Source organism: Schistocerca americana, chromosome 4, assembly GCF_021461395.2.
Source record: "Schistocerca americana isolate TAMUIC-IGC-003095 chromosome 4, iqSchAmer2.1, whole genome shotgun sequence".
NCBI classification, from domain to species: Eukaryota; Metazoa; Arthropoda; class Insecta; order Orthoptera; family Acrididae; genus Schistocerca; species Schistocerca americana.
Window position 1 is genome coordinate 714,139,168 of NC_060122.1, and position 19,400 is coordinate 714,158,567.

At 45.4% G+C, this 19,400-nt stretch overlaps 1 protein-coding gene across 2 annotated transcripts in view; it reads left to right on the top strand.

Annotated features, from left to right (window-relative positions):
• The window catches only part of LOC124613021 (serine/threonine-protein phosphatase 4 regulatory subunit 1-like), a 343,197-nt gene that overhangs the window by 149,677 nt on the left and 174,120 nt on the right, over nt 1-19,400 (top strand). For both annotated transcript variants that reach the window (XM_047141575.1, XM_047141574.1), the window contains one exon: nt 2,395-2,482. In XM_047141575.1, coding sequence (XP_046997531.1) covers nt 2,395-2,482 — 88 coding nt within the window. The remainder of the gene's footprint in view (nt 1-2,394; nt 2,483-19,400) is intronic.

Consider the following 19,400-nt stretch of genomic DNA (forward strand, 5'->3'; position numbering starts at 1 on the left):
ACTTCATTTCTCTAACCGAGCGTGTGATTAATTTGTAATGATCTCATCACAGACGAGACTTTAGTTCAAGCTTATGGTTGAGTAACCTGACGTTCGATGGATGCCATCACCCAACTGGTAATTTTAGTATCCCGAATGATTGCCGATACTATTTGGCACACTACATGAGCATTCATTGTGTTCCATAAAGAGTTTTCAGTACACAATCAGCGTTACTCAGATGATTATGGTGACAAGTCTTAAAAACAAGCCGGCCGAAGTGGCCGTGCGGTTCTAGGCGCTGCAGTCTGGAACCGCGAGACCGCTACGGTCGCAGGTTGGAATCCTGCCTCGGGCAGGGATGTGTGTGATGTCCTTAGGTTAGTTAGGTTTAACTAATTCTAAGTTCTAGGGGACTAATGACCTGAGAAGTTGAGTCCCATAGTGCTCAGAGCCATTTGAACCATTTTCTTAAAACAAGTTTTAATACATTGCTTTGTGGTAGCTACTAGCTATGAGTTGTCAGTAGTACTTCCTGTAAAGCTCTTGCGTGTAGAATTTTTAATGTGTATTAGTAACTCCTGAGATTAATAATAATATTTTTTTCACCCTCTTTTCTCGTTTGTATGTTGGGGGCGCCTAGGTTACGGGAGAGTTGCGATTACGACTCCCACCAGTGATTCATACACACACATGCCAGACAGGTGGTAGTCTCCATCGTGTATAGGAGTGTCTAGACAGACACAGGTGTTAGTCTCACAGAGCCGGTTTTGGACTTGACAGGCGGCACTCAGAGAACAGGCTGGACGGACTTCCTAGAGATTATCCTACAGGTCACCAAGCAATGAATCGCAAACCGGTCATGCTTAGTGGTACTTACACCACGGAAAGATACAATTTTGTCGCCACATTGCATCCTAGTGTTCCTTGGTCGATCAATAGGTGAATCCAAAGGTCCGGAGTTGGCTCCGCAGGCGTCATATAATTTTTTGTCACTTATCACTCCTTTTTACACATGGCAACAACTTAGTAATGTAGGAAATGCTAAATTGCAACCTAGTTGATTGTTGTTGTTGTTGTTGTTGTTGTGATCTTCAGTCCAGAGACCAGTCTGATGCACAGGATAGAGTAGCATGGAGAGCTGCAAGCTTCTTTATCTCCCAGTACCTACTGCAACCTACATCCTTTTGAATCTGTTTAGTGTATTCATCTCTTGGTCTCCCTCTACCGTTTACCTCCTACGCTGCCCTCCAATACTAAATTGGTGATCCCTTGATGCCTCAGAATATGTCCTACCAACCGATCCCTTCTTCTAGTCAAGTTGTGCCACAAATTGCCCTTCTCCCCAATTCTGTTCAATACCTCCTCATTAGTTATGTGATCTACCCATCTAATCTCCAGCATTCTTCTGTAGCACCACATTCCGAAAGCTTCTATTCTCTTCTTGTCTAAATTATTTATCGTCCACGTTTCACATCCATACATGGCTACACTCCATAAAAATTCTTTCAGAAACGACTTCCTGACACTTAAATCTATACTCGGTGTTAACAAATTTCCTTGCCTTTGCCAGTCTACAATATCCTCTCTACTATTCGACATTAAATTGTAGGTTTTCGTATTACGCCTCGACAAAACGGTTCAGTGGTTGGAGGAAGGCAGTGCCATACCACTTCCTGTGGGACAGCACCAAATAAAGCTCTGCGGTGTTCAAACCAGTATTCGGGCTGTTTACAGTAGCGCATTCTTAACCTATAGTCCTGTCCTTTGCGTTACCAAATAATATTGAGCGCGACTACATTTCATTGGTTGTGCATTGGGTGCAGTATAAATACTTCAGATTATTCGAAGATTAATTGTATTTGGACCCGATTTATAAACATTGTCCACTGCGTGTCGCCTACTTCCTACAGGAACGTCGAATCTTTAGTAAACTCGACGCAATTTGCATTTTGGAAGTGGAAAAAGACAAGTGCGACTGGGAATTGCGCCCTGAACTTAATTATTGGGGTGGTGGTGGTGGTGGTGGTGGTGGTGGTGGTGGTCATCGTCGTCATCTTCTTGATCGTGATCATCCGACCTCCGTGTTGTTTCTGGCGACTCCTCACATCGCTGAGAGGGGAAGGCTACGCTAAAACGAATGCTGAAAAATCTGTGGTTCGACCGAGATTCGATCCCGTGACTCCTGTTTCTGGGCACACGGCTTAATGCTGGATCACTAGGCGCGACATACGTATAGATGGTTCACCTACACGTTTTGACATGGGTTGTGGGAGGGACAAGGGGAGGAAGGCGGGGTTCTTCATTGATGTGAAATTATTAATTGATTGTCACAAGAGATAAGTTATTCACGTAATGCCATTAATTGGCAGTACCCTCGACAACGTTATATTTAAACGATTTCTCTTTTTGCAGACGTTGCGCAGTATGATACCCGCCAGGACGACTGCTTGCCGCCAGTCATCAGACTGGAGAGGTATCTCTGCGACCCCAACTACAGCCGGTGAGTATACTTAGAAACCATAAAGATTTCAAATTCGGTTTATGTCGTTTGTGTCGCTGTCAAGTTCTTCTGTTTCGTCATATTACCATTCGTGGCGTGCATGTCGGGATTAGCCAATGCATTTGAGCGTTATCAAGTAACGGACCGCCTAAGGTGGATTGTCCCGTTAGTGGAGGTGTCTAGTCTCACAGGACTGGTTGACACAACGAGTAACACAGTGGGACTCGTATTCGGGAAGAGCGAGCTGTAGATCACAAATATTTTAGGCGCTTGTCAAAATACTTTATCAAATACGCCTATTTCGTCTAAAATGAGCTGTTCGTCGCTATTCAAATTGGCTCCACTGGACCATGCTGCATGAAAATCTGTCAGTATCCGCGCACTCTCATTCAACAGTTCATCACAACTGCGAACTGAGTCCCTTTTACCCTAGTAATCCTTTCCAACGGAAAGAGATTCAAATGGGCTGCTCAGAAACTAACAGACTTTGTCTTACCACGCCGGTGGGCGGGGCTACAGCCGCCATCTTGGTGCCATAACGTTCATACTCTTGGTACGCATCTAGTGGTGATGGTCTGTGTCTGTGCTACTTTGCTTTCTGTGGCGTGTTAAAATGTGCGCTGCAGTAGATAATTCCGCCACATGTGAGGTGTGTTCGCTAAAAAACTGCAAACCAATTGAAATTTGTCAAACACTGACAAAGACAAAGTGGGCGATACAAAACAAGCGTCGGGGAAAACTTAGCGCGAAAGTATTTATTTATTTATTTTTTCCCCAACTCACGTTCACCCACGGCCAATCGAACCCGAGAGCTCCTATGGGATTTTGGATGGAAGGTTTTTGATCCGTGATACAGTCCGGATTTGGCACCGAGCTAATACCATCTCTTCCCAGCAATGAAGACATGGCTCGCTACACAACGCTTTGATGCTGGCACCGAAATACATGTCGGTATAAACCAGTGGTTGCAATCGCAGGCGGCAGATTTGTACAGAGAAGATATTCAAAAACTTGGGCCACGGTATGATATTCGCCTCAGTTTGAATGGCGATTATGTAGAAAAAATAGCTTAAGAATGTATCTTTAAAGTGAATATAATAAAATTCGGTTTTGCCACGTTACTTTATGAATGGCCCTTCTATACCGTACTGGACTGGGTACTCCTTTCACTCTGTAGCAGGGACAGTTTTGCCACAGTTTAGCTGGTACTAAATCGCATAGAAAAAGATTAGTTTGAAGATAACTGTCTTCGCTGCTGGAGTCTGTTGAATAGCGTAAAACGAGGGATGGTTGTTAGATTTCTTGTAGAGAGCGGTGTTTTCAAAGTGGCACGTGACTGTACACAAATAACCGGTCAGTGTGACCGAGCGGTTCTAGGCGCTTCAGTCTGGAGCTGCGCGACCGCTACGGTCGCAGGTTCGAATCCCGCCTCGGGCGTGATGTGTGTGATGTCCTTACGTTAATTAGATTTAAAGTTCTAGGGGTCTGATGACCTCAGATGTTAAGTCCCATTTTGAACTACGCACAAATATAGACAGTTGATATCCGTATGTATGAGAACACTGCTACGTAAGTGTTTTTAATAGACTTTGGGCAAGCCTTTCCATAACATAAAAGTTACGGTGAATGAGGGCGATACATTTTCCCACCATTCACCCTCTATGCTACTGTTAATGATCTGACAGCCGACGCATATAAGACGGGGTTAATGTACCAGTAACTGAAGTTCTTGTTTGATGTTACGCATATTGCATTATGTCTTGTTACCTTCCATTCCCCTCCTCCTCCCCTTTCCTGTTCCATAAGCGATTTTTAACAAATATCTTACGTAAATGAAGTGGCAATTTCATGTAGGGCGGTCGGCTATTTAGGAATAATGTTAATACCACCTCGGCCTCAGATTTGGACTCCTAACAAAACAGCTGCGCAGCCTCCGACTTGGGGTTCCTATGAGACTACCACTGTTCCATCCCTAGTCTGTAGACTGGTGGGGAGCAGGAGGGCAGCTGCGGCCGCATGGTCGCGTGCAGAGCAGCAGGCGGCAGCTGCGCACGTGCCCCGCCGCGCCGCACCTGTTGGCTAATCACTGTGCCTGCGCCTGCGGCTGCAGTCTACCGCCAGAGTGCGCATACGAGGCGGCCGCTGTCGCTACTCGTGCATTAAAACATTCGCTCCCACAAACATCTCACCTATCGAAAAAATCGTGTTTTACAGTGTCTCGATTCATATGGAGAAAATAATTTCCAGAATTATATGGGACGCCTTAGCTCACACCCCTCTAAAAAGAACGGTAGTAGGAGTGAGCCACAAAACTACTGTTCAATATCACTGACATTCATCTCTTGTAGAATCTTAGAACGTATTCTGGGCTCTAAAATAATGAGCTATCTCTAACGGAATAACGACCGTTCCAACCAACATGGACTCCGTAAACATCGGTCAAGGGAAACTTTACCTGACACACTAGAAGTCATGGATCAGGGTAGATCTATTATTTCTTCAATTCCGAATAACATTTAACTCAGTTTCATCCCTGCGTCTGTTCTATCTAGTTACGAGAGAGGATCGGAAAGTAAATGGAAATAATTTTTTCCTCCCTCGTTATTGCAGACGGAATGTTGAAATTTCACGACGTTATAGTTTGAAGTTTGCGCTGTAGAGGGTGGTTTCTCATGTGCTGCTCCAGCGAGGGAAATCTGAGTACGAAATAAATATAGCGCGCATGTTAATGTCGTCAACTTGTGAAGAGTAGCCATGTGTAGTGTAGATATTTGTGGGCCAAAGGGCATAGACAGAGTGAAATTGATAGGGACATGCGCGGCATATATGGCGACGACTGTATGGACCGTAGCAGTGTCTCCAGGCGTTGTGCGTTCTTCCAGGAGGATTGTGTGAGCCTTAGTGACTCGCCACGCTCCGTCCGGTAACAGCTACAACTCCACAGAATTTCGGAGCCACTTAGGCAGCACTTTTGAACGAGCAGCGTGTGCAACTCCGAACCTTTCAGCAGCAGTTAAACATTTCCTATGGTGCGGTGTATTGGACAGTACACGTTGAAATTTCATGAAGTGAGTGCTCGCTGGGTGCCTTAGAACCTGACTTACAACCACAAGGGCCAGCGAATGATGACAGTTTGGATCACTTAACGCGTTACGCCGGAGGAGGAGGAGGAGGAAACTTTCTGAAAGGAACAGTCACTGGTGACGTGGCTTGGGCGTAACACTACACGTCCGCACGTCCGAAACCAAGCAGGCTATTATGTAATGGAAATATACTGGTTTCCCAGTACGAAAAAGTTCAGAGTGACTAAGTCTGCTAGGAAAGTGCTTGTGACAATGTTGTGGGGTATGCATTGTGTTTTATTAGTGGACTTTGCTGAACGCGGTACCGTTGTGAATACTGCAGCCTACATCGAAACTTTGGTTAAGTTGCGTCGTGCTCATCGTGACAATCGCCGTAACATCGCTGACGGTGTCAAACCTCATAGCGGTCCTCGCCTCCATGTTGCTGCTCCTGTTCGTAAGAAAATTGCCAAATTTGGGTGGGAGGAGCTCCGGCATCCACCATACAATGCGGACCGTGCACCGTCCGACTTTCTTATAGGTTTGGCTCCATGAAGAAGTTCCTGGCCGGTCAACGCTTTGTGATAGAAGCAGAAGTGAAATCAGCACCCGCAGATGGCTATGCTCTAACCAAACGGACTTCTACGAACAGGGCATATTGAAACTGGTACCACAATGAGAGAAATGTGTTAAACTTTGGTGACCTCGTTGAAAAGTAGGTAAAACATGCGTTAATTTCTGATTTTTTGTTTTGTTACTTGTGAAATTCTGTGGAAATAAAATTATTGTGCGTTACTTTCCGATTCTCTGTCAGATCTCTGCAACTAGATCGATGGTTTATTGGTGTGAGGACTCAGCTTGTTCGCTTGGATGGAGAGTCATGTGGAGATGTAGAACTACCTTAAAGCGTGCCCCAGAAAAGTGCCTTGGGTATATTGGCCTGTCACAGATACCTAGCAGATGTTGAAGCTAAAGGGGTGGAACAAAAATAGAAACACCAAAATCGCAAAACATTACTATGGCTGATGCGCTGTAGGAAAGCGAATCTTACACCATTCTTCCTGCAAAATAGTGCCAAATTTAGGTGACGATTATAAAGGTTGAAAGCGATCATAAGCCGTGCTCTCCAAAGTAGACCACAACAGTTCAGTAATATTGAAATCTTGTGACTGGTGGATGGAGGAGATGTGACAGTTTAATCCTCATGCTCAAAAAACCGCTCCTGGCAAACTGTGTTAGCAAGGGCTCTGTCGTCGTGGAAAACAGCACCACTGCTGGGAAAGAAAATTGTAACATGGGATGGACTCAAGTAATCCTTGGCGGTAATCCGACTTTGCAGAGTTACCGTGGGGCCCATGGAATACCACGATACGGTTGCATAAATCATCACCGAACCCCCGCCATACTTCACTCTTAGAACGTAAACGCGGCAAGAAATTGGAAATTGTGGGACAAGACTCATCCGACCAAATGAATTTCTTCCATTGCTCTATAGCCCACGGTTTATGGCTTCGACACCATGTTCTTTTGTTAAGGGTGTTCGCATCACTGAGGAATGGTGTTTTTTTTCCCCCTCATAAGGTTCGCGAATGCGACATTCAGTTCTACAGTAACTTTTGCAGCTGTCGATCCGTTATTTTTCGCTTAATCACTCAGCACACACTTTCGGCCACGTTGTGACTTGGCGGGCGATGTTTTCCCGCTTTCCCTGTATGTGGTGTAAGCCTTAGAGATGATGCCGCTTGAAGCACCAAACACTACGGCTCCTTTGGTTACGAAAGCACCTACCATACAAGCACCAACAATTTCCCTACGTTCGAAGTCACTTAGCACCGACATAATGCGCTCACACGACACAGAACACTGTTCTGACCACGACTGACATTTGCAACGTATTGAGGTCATTGCACAGGTGCCGTTCTTGGTCAAGTAAAACTGTACAACCTGCTGGTTAGGATAGCATTTGCATTCACCTTAAAACACACATTTCTCGAGGTGTTTCCGTAATTTCGTCCAACCGCTGTATCTGTATTGGAGTACTTTCTGAAAAAAGCTGCACGAATATTACGTCAGATCTTCAAGGGATTTCAGTGATGCAGAGAATCGCAGTTTCTTCAGAAATGTAAAAATTAACACAAACAGAAAAATCTACAAGGTGTAAAACTTTGCTTCCGCCGTTTGCCGATAGGTGGCGACAACGGTAAGTAGCGGTCGAAAGAAACAGATCGCATACGTCAGGCAGTTAGCTTGGACCTCGGTCAACATAACCTCATTCAAACATTAGTCTATTTGTGTCTGCATAACAAAGTTGTTCTTAATTGAAAATGTCGGTTTTCGAGCCTAATTCTCGTCATTTGCGGGAGGTGTTACTGTTTTGTTTCAGTATGAAGAAAACAGCGGCCGAGTCTGATCGAATGATCTCAAGTACGTATGGCAAGGACGCTATTAGTGAAAGAATTTGTCGTGAGTGGTTTCAAAGTTTCAAGAACGGTGATTTTAACTTCGTAGACCGGCATAGTGGTGGAAGAGAATGTTTTCGAAGATGCAGAATTGGAGACATTGCTGAGTGAAGACTCGCATTAAACTCAAGAAGAATTGGCACGTTTAGTGGGAATGACGCAGCAAGCCATTTCAAAACGTCTCAAGGTTATGGGCACTATTCAGAAGGAAATAACTTGGGTCCCGTGTGAGCTGAAACCAAGAGACATTGAGCGGCGTTTGTGTGTTTGTGAACAATTGCTTCAGAGGCTAAAGGGGAAGGGATTTCTGCATCGCATTGTGACCGGGCTCGAAAAATGGGTTCATTACGATAACCTTAAACGCAAAAAATCATGGGGACATCCCGGGCATGCTTCCACGTCGACGGCCAAACCGAATATTCACGGCCCCATGATCATGCTCTGCATTTGGCGGGACCAGCTCGGCGTCGTGTACTACGAGGTGTTAAAACCAAGTGAAACGACCACAGGTGCTCGTTATCGAACGCAATTAATGCGTTTGAACAGAGCATTAAAAGACAAACGGCCACAATACAGCGAAAGCCACCATAAATTGATTTTGCAGCACGACAACACTAGACCCCATGTTGCAAAAGAGGTCAAAACGTAGGTTGAAACGTTAAAATGGGAAGTCCTTCCCCACCCGCCGTATTCTCCAGACATTGCTCCCATGGCGCATGGCCTGGCTGACAAACACTTCCGATCTCATGAAGTCACAAATTTGATCGATTCGTTTATCGATTCAAAAGATGAACAATTTTTTCGACGCGGGATTCGTACATTGCCCGAAAGATGGGAGAAAGTAGTGCCCAGCGATGGAAAATATTTTGAATGATACATGTGTACAATAAAAAGGCGCCGCAGTTGGAATCAGTGAATTCAAGCCAGCATGTAAAAAGTTGCAGGTGTATTATAGGGAACGATCACATAGACTCAGCCGTATGCATGTCAGCGGCTTGTGGGCATGTGGTTGGTGTTGCTACCTCTCGATCGCGAACTCCGGTTCCGTTGTCGGCACGGTCAGGAATTATAACTGTTTTTGTGTTAGCCTCATTTTTCATCTAGTTTATTACACGCGCAAGTCGCAGAGTTGGCGTCGAATAAAAAGATTTGCACGTGGCGGTCGAGCAACCTCAGAAGCGATCTGCAGTCCAATAACGCCATGCGATCGCTTCATTTCAGTTGTAGTTAAGACAGATGGCATGCTTCGGTGCTTCGTAGGATTTTAGTAAAATGCAGTCAGTCTCCAAAGCAGGTTGCCTACAAAATCCTCGTGCGCCCAATTTTAGAATACTGATACAGTGTTTAGGATCCGTACCGAAAGGGGCTAACAGGGGAGTTTGCCCACTTACAAAGAAAGGCGGAGCGATTGGTCGCAGGTTTGTTTGATCCATGGAAAAGAGTCGGCCGCTGTGGCCGAGCGGTTCTAGGCACTTCAGTCTGGAACCGCGCTGCTGCTTTCGTCGCAGGTTTGAATCCTGCCTCGGGCATGGATGTGTGTGATGTTTAAGTAGTTCTAAGTCTAGGAGACTGATGACCTCAGATGTTAAGTCCCATAGTGTTTAGATCCATCTGAACTATGGGAAAGCGTCATAGAGACGTTGGAGAACATGAAGTAGCAGCCGCTTGAAGACAAATGCAAACTACCCCGTGTAAGACTACTTCTAATGTTTCAAGAATCACCTCTTAAGGGGAGTCGTGCCGGTCAAACTAACAAAATTTTCCTTTTTACTTGCATGCAGATTATGAAAATATGGACATATACGAAACATAGGGAACAGGTACTACAGAACAAATATAGTGGCAATAAAAAGAGAAGGCAACGCAGAAGGCTTGCTCAACCTCGCCGGTCTCCGTATAAAAACTATCAAATATAACTATGTAATAAGTATTTTCAAGAGGTACGCTGTGGAGTCAATGACTATAGCAGCGGAACATGCTGTAGCAGAAAATGGTAGTTCTGACACAGCAGTATCATTCTATGGATGCTGGCAAAAAGACGTGCGCATCTATTTTCAGCATCGACAGTGAAAAAGTGTTAGATGTAGATGTGCTGACCAGGTACTGTCAGGTTGTAGGCAGGCAGTTAAGACCACAGAAAAGTAAACCACGCGTGAACTGAATTATAAGAGAAATAGTGATGGAACTTGTGGAGGGATAGAGGTTGCTTCTGCAGTAAATTGTTCAAATGGTCGCAGGATGACTCTGTTGCTCGCTACACGAGTTTCTTCGGGGATGGAGAGACACGATCGTATAAGGCAGTGGTGGAGAGTAGACCATATGGTGCCCTGTCGATTAGAAAACTAGAGTGCGTTGATGATGATCAGAAGAGGATGGGTACCAGACTTCATAGACTAAAATAGCAATTGGGAAGTACCAAGTTACTCATAGTCTGACTGATAAACGGATTGATTAGATTATACAGTATGAAGTATGGCTATTAGAAGTACCAGGGGTAATTTCAATGATGTGAAAAGAGCTCTTTGGGCAATCTATTTCCACAAGCTGACTACAGATGCTGAGCCAACCCCCCCCCCCCTCCCCCCCCCCCCCCCCCCCCCCACGGTGGTGTAAAATGCTGGAGGCAAACGTGGAAGATAAATTGCATTTTCTCACACAAAATATGATGATGTGCTTGCAATGAAACATGTGTTTATGGATCTTGCCCATCCAGAGCTATTGAAGAAAAATCCGAAAAGCAAAACGCAAAATGCCAAAGATCTTTAAACAATGCTGTATGGTTAAAGATACCAACAAATATTTTTGTTGGAAGCTCAATCTTCGAACTTGGAGTTTTTGACTCGTTATTACCTTTAATGATGGCTATTCCGGGAGACAACAGGTTTTAGAGCATCTTAAAATTCATAAAAAGGTTACAACACCACTAAAAGTATGATGTATTTGGACCAATTGCGAATCACGAAGGGTGATGTTGTAGCAAACAGTATGTTAAAATAAACCAGATCCAAGAAAATGAGGGTAGCATTAAGTGAAGACGATGAAGGAGATGAGTAGCAGCCAGAAGATTCTAACATATTTAGTGTGTATCAGTTGGCTGAGTATTAAAATTTTCCCTTCAAAATGCAAATTTTTTTAAAAGACTTTTTCAGTATAAATGTCTATTTTTTTCTCAATAACTTCTAAATCTATACGTGTGAACTACTTACCACATAACATAGATAGTACCGTTATTTCATAGGTCTGCTCTAGTAGCATTTACTATTATAGTTAAAATTCAAGAAATTGAAGTTTTGAAAAGGTACATAAAAATATATTTAGGGAAAAATCATAACTTTTTCTATTATTTTAAAGCGAAAAGCAATACATTATCAAAACATGATAAAATGTGTGGTAAAAATGTCATATTCATATAAAAATGTCACATTTATGTTCTCAGCAGTTCCTGTGGATGGGGCATTTATAAAGCCAATTTAACATTGTCAAGATAGGGCGGTACGACTCCCCTTAAGTGAGAAGTCGGAGTATTTTAAAACTCCCTACATATCACTTTCGGAGGGATTGTAAAGACAAGATACAGACAGATTAAATCACGCTCACAGGAGCTTTAGACTATCATTCTTTAGGCTCTCCATACACAAATGGAACGTGAAGAAGCCCAAATAACTGGTACAGTGGGAGGTACTGTGCGCTATACACTTCACAATGGTTTGTACGAAGTATAGAAGAAGATCCTAAGTGTCCTTCCTGGGTGACGGTAGGGGGTGGGGCAAGGGCGAAGAAGAGATGTGTTTGACGCAGTTTGTAAGAGTAGTGTCTCTACCTCCACAACTTCGACGTCAGTTGCAAACTAGTGTCACCGTGATCGCTGTAAGATCCCATTTTGTAGGTCAAAGTCTGGGACATGTAGCGGATGTTTCAGCGACTTAAATTTCAGAAAGTGTAGTGTATCCTTCGTAGCAGTAAGAGGGCGTATCTTACCATAGCACAGTCTGTTTATAACACACCGTGCTGATCGTGTAGACTGTAGAGGCTGGAAGCGCTTACCGCAATTTAGTATAGTGAGCACTACTCGTAGCTCCATCCTTCTCCCGGGTTCACGGATAGAGCGAGAAAGGCGTCATGCTGTGAAAAGAAATGGCACCTCATACATACTGGTTGTCGGGCCGTGTGGCAGGCGACACTGAGATTAGTATCCCACAGCTGTCCAGGACCCCTCTCCGGCCAGTCTTCGCTGCTCGTCGGGACTGCTCATTGAAGACAGTTCTACTCCAGTCAATGAGATTCCAGCCCGAAGACGTCTCGGGTACAGCTACACTCCTTTCATCGTAAGAATAAACCTCATGTAAATATTACAATATGTATTGCTCAAACCTCATTGGATTTCGTTTCAAGTGGAGCGGAAGCCAAGCTGTCTCGAGTACAGTCAAGTATGATAATGAGGATTCGTTTTATCGTTTGCATTATGTGTACGACGACTCAGCGATGATACGAGGCAACAGCTTTACTTGCGCATTTAACTTGGGCAGCAGTGGTCAGGGTAGTGGTCCAACTAACCTGCAGTGATGTGAACAGTTGCAGTAAAGACGTAAGAAGAGACGAGCAGAGCCGGCCGGAGTGGCCGAGCGGTTCTAGGCGCTTCAGTCTGGAACCGCGCGACCGCTACGGTCGCAGGTTCGAATCCTGCCTCGGGCATGGATGTGTGTGTCGTCCTTAGGTTAGTTAGGTTTAAGTAGTTCTAAGGTCTAGAGGACTGATGACTTAAGATGTTAAGTCCCATAGTGCTGAGAGCAATTTGAACCATTTTTGAGACGAGCAGAGAACAATGCATCTTTGAATGTGAGAACAGTGGAGCTTTGAATGTCATTTAATCTTTAAACAGAAGGAAATTGTACGTGGCAAAATTCGGGCAATACGGTACTTACGTGACCTGACAGATAACATAACATGCCGGCGATGTTAGGTAACATAGTATTGTAATAAAAAAAAAGTGGTGAAAATTTTTACTTTAACAATGGTAATTTTTTTTGCATGAGCTATGCGTGGCGTAAAAACAGCAATGCTGGTTTTCCATCTAGTTTAAATATCGAAATGTTGGATCTACTTCCAAAATCGGAACAGCACCAGTGTGCGAGAATTACGGCTGCTTGACCACTCATCGTACTTGTGTTTGTTTGCATCAGGTTCATTCTTATATTGATCGAAGTATAGAAGTGATCGTCTGGGACGCCATGTCTTCCCATAGCAGGACCGTTGCGTTGTCACCCGCGGTACTCTTACAGCACAGCGGTACGTCGACGATATTCCAAGTCCCGTTTTGTTACCCTTCGTGGTAAGCCGCCCTGGGCTTTCATTTCAGCAGCGTAATGCCTGCCCGCACACGGCTACACTTTCCACTTCTTGTCTTTGTGCTTGCCAAACCATACCTTAACCAAAAAGGCTGCCAGATATCTCCCCCAATTGAGAAAGTTCGCAGCATTATGAGCAAGGCCCATCAACCAATTCGGGATTTTGACTGTGTAACGCGCCAGTTGGGCGGACTTCGGCACGATTTCCCTCAGAAGGACATCCAACAACTGTCAGTCAATGCCATGCCGAATAACAGCTTGCAAAATGGCCTGAGGTGTTCCATCTGACATTGTAATCATTTGTTCGTATGCTCATGTACATCACACCTACGAATATCCGTTCTGGCTCGTCGTCCGTTCACACTCTCCCATATCGATTTTTTTTTTTCCTCTTGTGGATTTACCTTCATTATCTCTGATCTCAAGAAACTGACAATCCTCGTTCTTCTACGGTGCAAATCGACAATGGTGCGGCCATTATGTACGTGTTAACTGCGCAAGCGCATTTTAATTGTAGGTCACTGATGACGCATTTGTAGGGCGTTGTTCGGGATCTATTGTTCGTTCTGTTACGCAGTGTTCCTAATGTTGCTTATATCTCCGTGGCAGTTCGAAAATTCCTATTCCTCAACGACTTACCCGGATACGATCTGGTAAAGGTCTCAAAATGAAGGAAACTTACGCGGGAGTCGACCGAAAAGAATTTCACAAGGAATCTCTCTTATGTGCCAAACTGCCTCAATAATCATCCAACAAATCCATTATGCGACTATGTTCATAGTTGTTCCGTATGTCACCCCACAGTACAGATACCGCTACGTGTTAAATCGTTGTGATCTAATCATCTAAGTACGTACATTACACTCAATTTTGTAGTCGGTACCTCCTTTAACAGGCTTCGTTCATAATCTGTAAATCTTGTCGAGTAAACATTTTTTTCCTGAAGGGAACTTTATTGTTATTTTGTTTCATTTGGTAAGAGACGCAGTGATACTTCTTTAAATCCGTAATGAGGAGTACCAGAAACGAGTTCTACACAGGAAGGGAAATAGTTTCTAGCGTGGCATAGCTCCTTCCAGTGCTGCATGAGAAGATAAGTTGGAGATGAGGCGGTACCTCATTGAAAAGTTTGCTTAAGTCGACGGGATTCGTGTGGAAACCCATAATGAACAAATAGATCTCATGCTAGAACGTGTTGACATTATTTTGTGGTCACGATTCCTTTCGCACACGTTGAGCGATAGGGAAGCTCAACAGAACATTTTTTTTCTTGAAGAGTCGTGGAGTGAAAGCGATCTAATAAGCGGCAAATGATATCAGAGGCCACAAGATGTATTGCGTGTTATGGGATGGGGAAGTGCCTTAAAAAGAATGCTAGTGACAAGTGTTCGCTCGAAAAACGGACTTCTGAGGGAAGTGGAACTGAAATTTTGGGCGAAGTCGATCCAAGGAGATTATCATGGCCAAATGAGCTCAGAATTTCTAGAAGTGGTTTTTGGAGATAGTACTCCCTAGTCTTCCGCCCAATTCAGTCATTGCCATGGGTAGTGCGTCGAACCACTGTAGTTAGGGGCACAAAACACAATCCGTATATTACCCAAGGGTATCGATGATAGAATGTGTGAGAAAAAGGAGAGTAGAATGCAGTGACAGCATGGCAAAGGCTGAACTGTGAGTTCTAGTGCAGGCAAATAAACCAAATGGACCCCCCCAGGGGACTCTCCACTCTTTTGCGGGTTCGTGCTTGCCTATCACGGGGCCTCAGCCTTTGCAGCATCTTTTCCCTTCCATGTTGCATGTCTATCTCCTTGCTATTCTTTTTCCCCTCCCTTGGGAATCATGTCTGGGCTGTTATTGGGGATGATCTTCATTGTCTGTGGCTGATATAAGAAAAATTTCACCCCTTTTTTTTGGTTCCCTTTTCCTGTCTTTGTTTTTCTCCTCCCATTCCTCGACTTCGGCGTTGGAGGTTTCTCTTCTTCTTCTTCCTCCCTGTGCTCTCCTAAAGGCTGGCCCACGCGTATGACGCGTAACAGGTGACTGGATAACGCGTATTTCCCAGCCCCGGGTCGACAGATGGAGTTGGCACATACCCCTTGTACAGGCCAGGCCGAGAGAGGGGTGATTGTGTGAGCTGCAACCTTCTCAAATTGCCGATTGGTGTGTCTGTCAGGTGTTCTGGAGGTGTGACCTGAGGTGTGAACAATCACCTAAGGCTGGTGCGTACCCTTGTGGAGAGGGCGCCCAGTTGGAAGGAGCGCGCCATCGGAGACACTGGCAATCATGGGATGTTTCCTCGCAATGAGCCAGTCACAATGAACGTCTACGAAAGGTAAACGTAATGGGGCTAACGATTAAAATACCCTTCCCACTGCATCACGGTTCTTCATGATCTCACCTATTAAAGACGGTCAGTCCATTGCAATTGTAAAACCCTTTCTTATTCAGAAAGGTGTTGATCCAACTGCTGACCCTGTGAAATCCTGCTCTCGTTTACTGAATGGCACTTTATTTTTGGAGACTACTTCTGATTCTCAAGCACAACAACTGCTTGCCGCCTCGCTTTTCCACTTCTACCCTGTTTGTGAGGCCCATAGAACTTCTAATTCTTCCCGTGGTGTTACACTAGGCTTTTCGGTCTAACCGAGGCCAAAATCCAATCTTACTCCTCTGATAAGGGTGTCAATGCCGTCCATCGGGTGAAGAAAAAGATAGATTCCTTCATTGTGCCTACCCACACTATTTTTCTCACCTTTGATAGAGTTGTGCCTCCGTCCAAGATCAAAGCGGTCTATGAAATTATCAGTGTGGCCGTCCATTCCAAACCCGATGCGCTGCTACCAGTGTCATCATTTCAGCCACGCTAGAACGTCTTGTCGACACCCAACCAAATGTGTATCCTGTGGTAGGGATGCGCTCGAGGGCGATTGCACGCCTCCTCCTCCCCACTGTATCGGCTGCAGTGGCGGCCATGCCGCCGCCTCTCGAAATTGTCACGTGTATCTTGATGAGCGGGCTGTCTAAGAGATCCGAGTAAAGGAAAAAGTGCCTTACCCAGTCGCTCGCAAGTTATTGGCTAGTCGCAAATCCTGCGTTCTCCCCTCTGGCACCTATAGTTTTGTTCTGGTTACTCTCGCTCCATGAAGGACTTGGCCACGCAGACATGCGACCACAAATTCAGCTCTGAGGTTCTGAAATCGCCAAGTGTCAAGGTAGCATCCAGCTGTGCAACAAGCCATCAAACTCTCGCTTCAAGGGGCGAAGCAACCAGCTACGCAACCAGTAGGCCGGAAAGGACAGAAGGAGCTTGAAGTCCACCAAAGGCAAACGGTCGTCTCCTTCGCCAACTCGAAGATCCTCTTCGACGGTGCTGCACGTGTTACCTTAGCCCGGCCGGCCTCCGTGTCGCCGGTGCGCACCACCAATCGTTTTTCAGCGTTGGACTCTACAGACCGACAGCACAAGCAAACCGATGCTTCTGTGGACCCCATGGAGCAGGGTCCTTCTGCTTCTATGCCCTTTAGCAGCTAGTCTTCTCAGGCTGTCGCTTGGCATCTGCTGAGGTGACACCCCTACATCTCTTCCTCATCATGACTCTCATCCAGTGGAACGTTCGCGGCCTTCGTCCCACAGAGGATTCACAGCTGCTTTTAGTATCGCAGCGTCCCTTTGCACTCTGCCTTCAGGAAACGAAATTGCGCCCTCACGTCCGCTTTGAGCTTTCACATTTTTTACCAGGTCATTTTGACCTTTCCCCTGAGGTCAGCATTCCATCTCATGGGGGCGTCATGCTGCTCATACGGGATGACATTCATAGTCAACCCATTTCCGACTACCCATCTTCAAACTCTTTCAGTTCGCCTTTTTCTTCCCCATCTGACTTTTTCCCTCTGTATCATTTATGTCCCTCAGTAATTCGGGGCAGCAAGCATCCCCCCCCCCCCCTCCCACCCCAAATTTCTGCTACTTGGTGACTTTAATGCACATCATCCGCTTTGGGGTTCTGCCAGAACCCGTCAGAGAGGTGCCCTCTCGGCTGATCATCTTAATCAACTCAACCTCTTCTGCCTTAACACTGGAGCACCCACATTCCTTTCCGACTCCTCGCACACCTATTCCCATTTGGACCTATCCTTCTACACTGCCCAGCTTGCCCATCTTATTGAGTGGTCCGTTCTTTCCGACCCCATACTCGAGCGACCATTTCCATCCGTTTGCTGTCTCCTACCCCACCTGTGTGCACACCCAAATGGCAGCTTACTAAGGCTGACTTGCGGCTTTAGTCCTCCATCGCGATCTTCGAAGAACAAGATTTCCCCAGTTGTGATGACCATTTGGAATAGTTCGCAAATGTTGTCTTTACTGCTGCAGAACGTTCCATTCCTCGCACTTCCTCTTGACCGCGCGCCGTGTCCCAGTCCCTTGGTTGACTGAGGCATGCCGCGACGCAATTCGCGCACGGAGAAGTGCTCTCCGCGTTTTTAACAGTCAATCTGCGATGGCGAACTCTATTCATTATAAACAAATGCGTGCAAAGTGTCGTCGCGCTCTTCAGGATAGCAAAAAGCTTTCTGGATTTCATTCACTAGTTCTTTTAATAGTTTTACCCCATTCTCTGTCGTGTGGGCCAACTTCCGACGACTCTATAGGATCCATTCGCCAATTTCCGGCCTGACAGTAGCAGCTGCTGTTCTCGTGGACCCTATTGCTATCTCCAACACCTTGGTCCGCCATTTTGCGGAAGTTTCGAGCTGTTCCCACTATCACCCTGCCTAGGGTTGCCACAACTTGTTGCTAGCAAACCGGGACGTTTCTCCAAAATTCACAAATTACGGCCGTTTTTAGTTAATCACAAACCGGGACATGGGACACTTTTCTTAACTTCACTTTACTCTTATCAATTTTATTTCCTTCTAAGGCAGTACTTATTTATTGTAGAGACGGTTTCATTTGGCAGCGAAACTAATTTAAGCAATTTCATTTGAATGTCATTCTGAGGTGTAAAAATTAGTGGAAATATTTTTTCAGCCTTGTGGTTACCCTCATCTGTAGCTATTGATGCTACTGATTGGTTCTGTTTTGATGACTTTGAAATAAAAAAAGCTGTCTATTTTTTTATGTGCTGGGAGAGCACATGTCTGATTATGCTTTTTGCTGCCTAAATGATCTGTAATATCTGCCGTTCCCACTTGTGAAATGGAAACGTATGGCTTACATATTCCACATCATAGTCACGTCTTCCTCGTTTAATGAAAGATCGTTCTTCTGTATATTTGTCTTGAAAGGAACATTTTCACTTTGGCATTTGGAGCTCACTACGCACACGCACACGCACGCGCGCGCGCAAATATGTGCTACGCACAATAAGCCTCGGACAGAGAACCGGATAGCTGCAACGTCTTTACTGAACTGAATCCCAAGACAAGAGTTAATAATAGAAAGAAGCGTTGCGCGCAATAAAGGCCCTTGATAGACGCTGGCAGGTGCAGCAGTGAAACAAAAACCATTATTTTGCTTAACAGTGACAGTTAAAATACAAATCCACGCCAGCATTTTGGAAGAAATAGACTGTATGAGAGTATTTCTTTGGCACCACAGAACCGGGACTAAACTGTCTTCCCGAAAGCAATTTTCGGGACTCTCACTTTTTTAATCCGAAGACGGGAATGTCTCGGGAAACCGGGACGTCTGGCAACCCTAACCCTGCCTTCCTCAATCGGAAACGAGCGGAGGCCGCTCGGGGATACACTTCCACTTCCCTTCTCAGAATACTGAGTGCTACAAAGCCTCCTGTACTATAAGGGAGCTAGATTATGCTCTCAGTTCATCCCGATCGGCCGCCCCAGGGCCGGACGCTGTCCACATTCAGACGTTGCAGCTCCTTTCTCTTGCGGGCAAGCACTTTTTGCTTAACACGTACAACCGCATCTGGGCAGAGGGCACATTTCCCGGATTTTGGCGTGAAGTCGCCATCAAACTCATACCTAAGCCCGCTAACGATAAAAACCTCCCTTCTACCTACCGCCCCATCTCTCTCAGCAGCCTCGTTTGC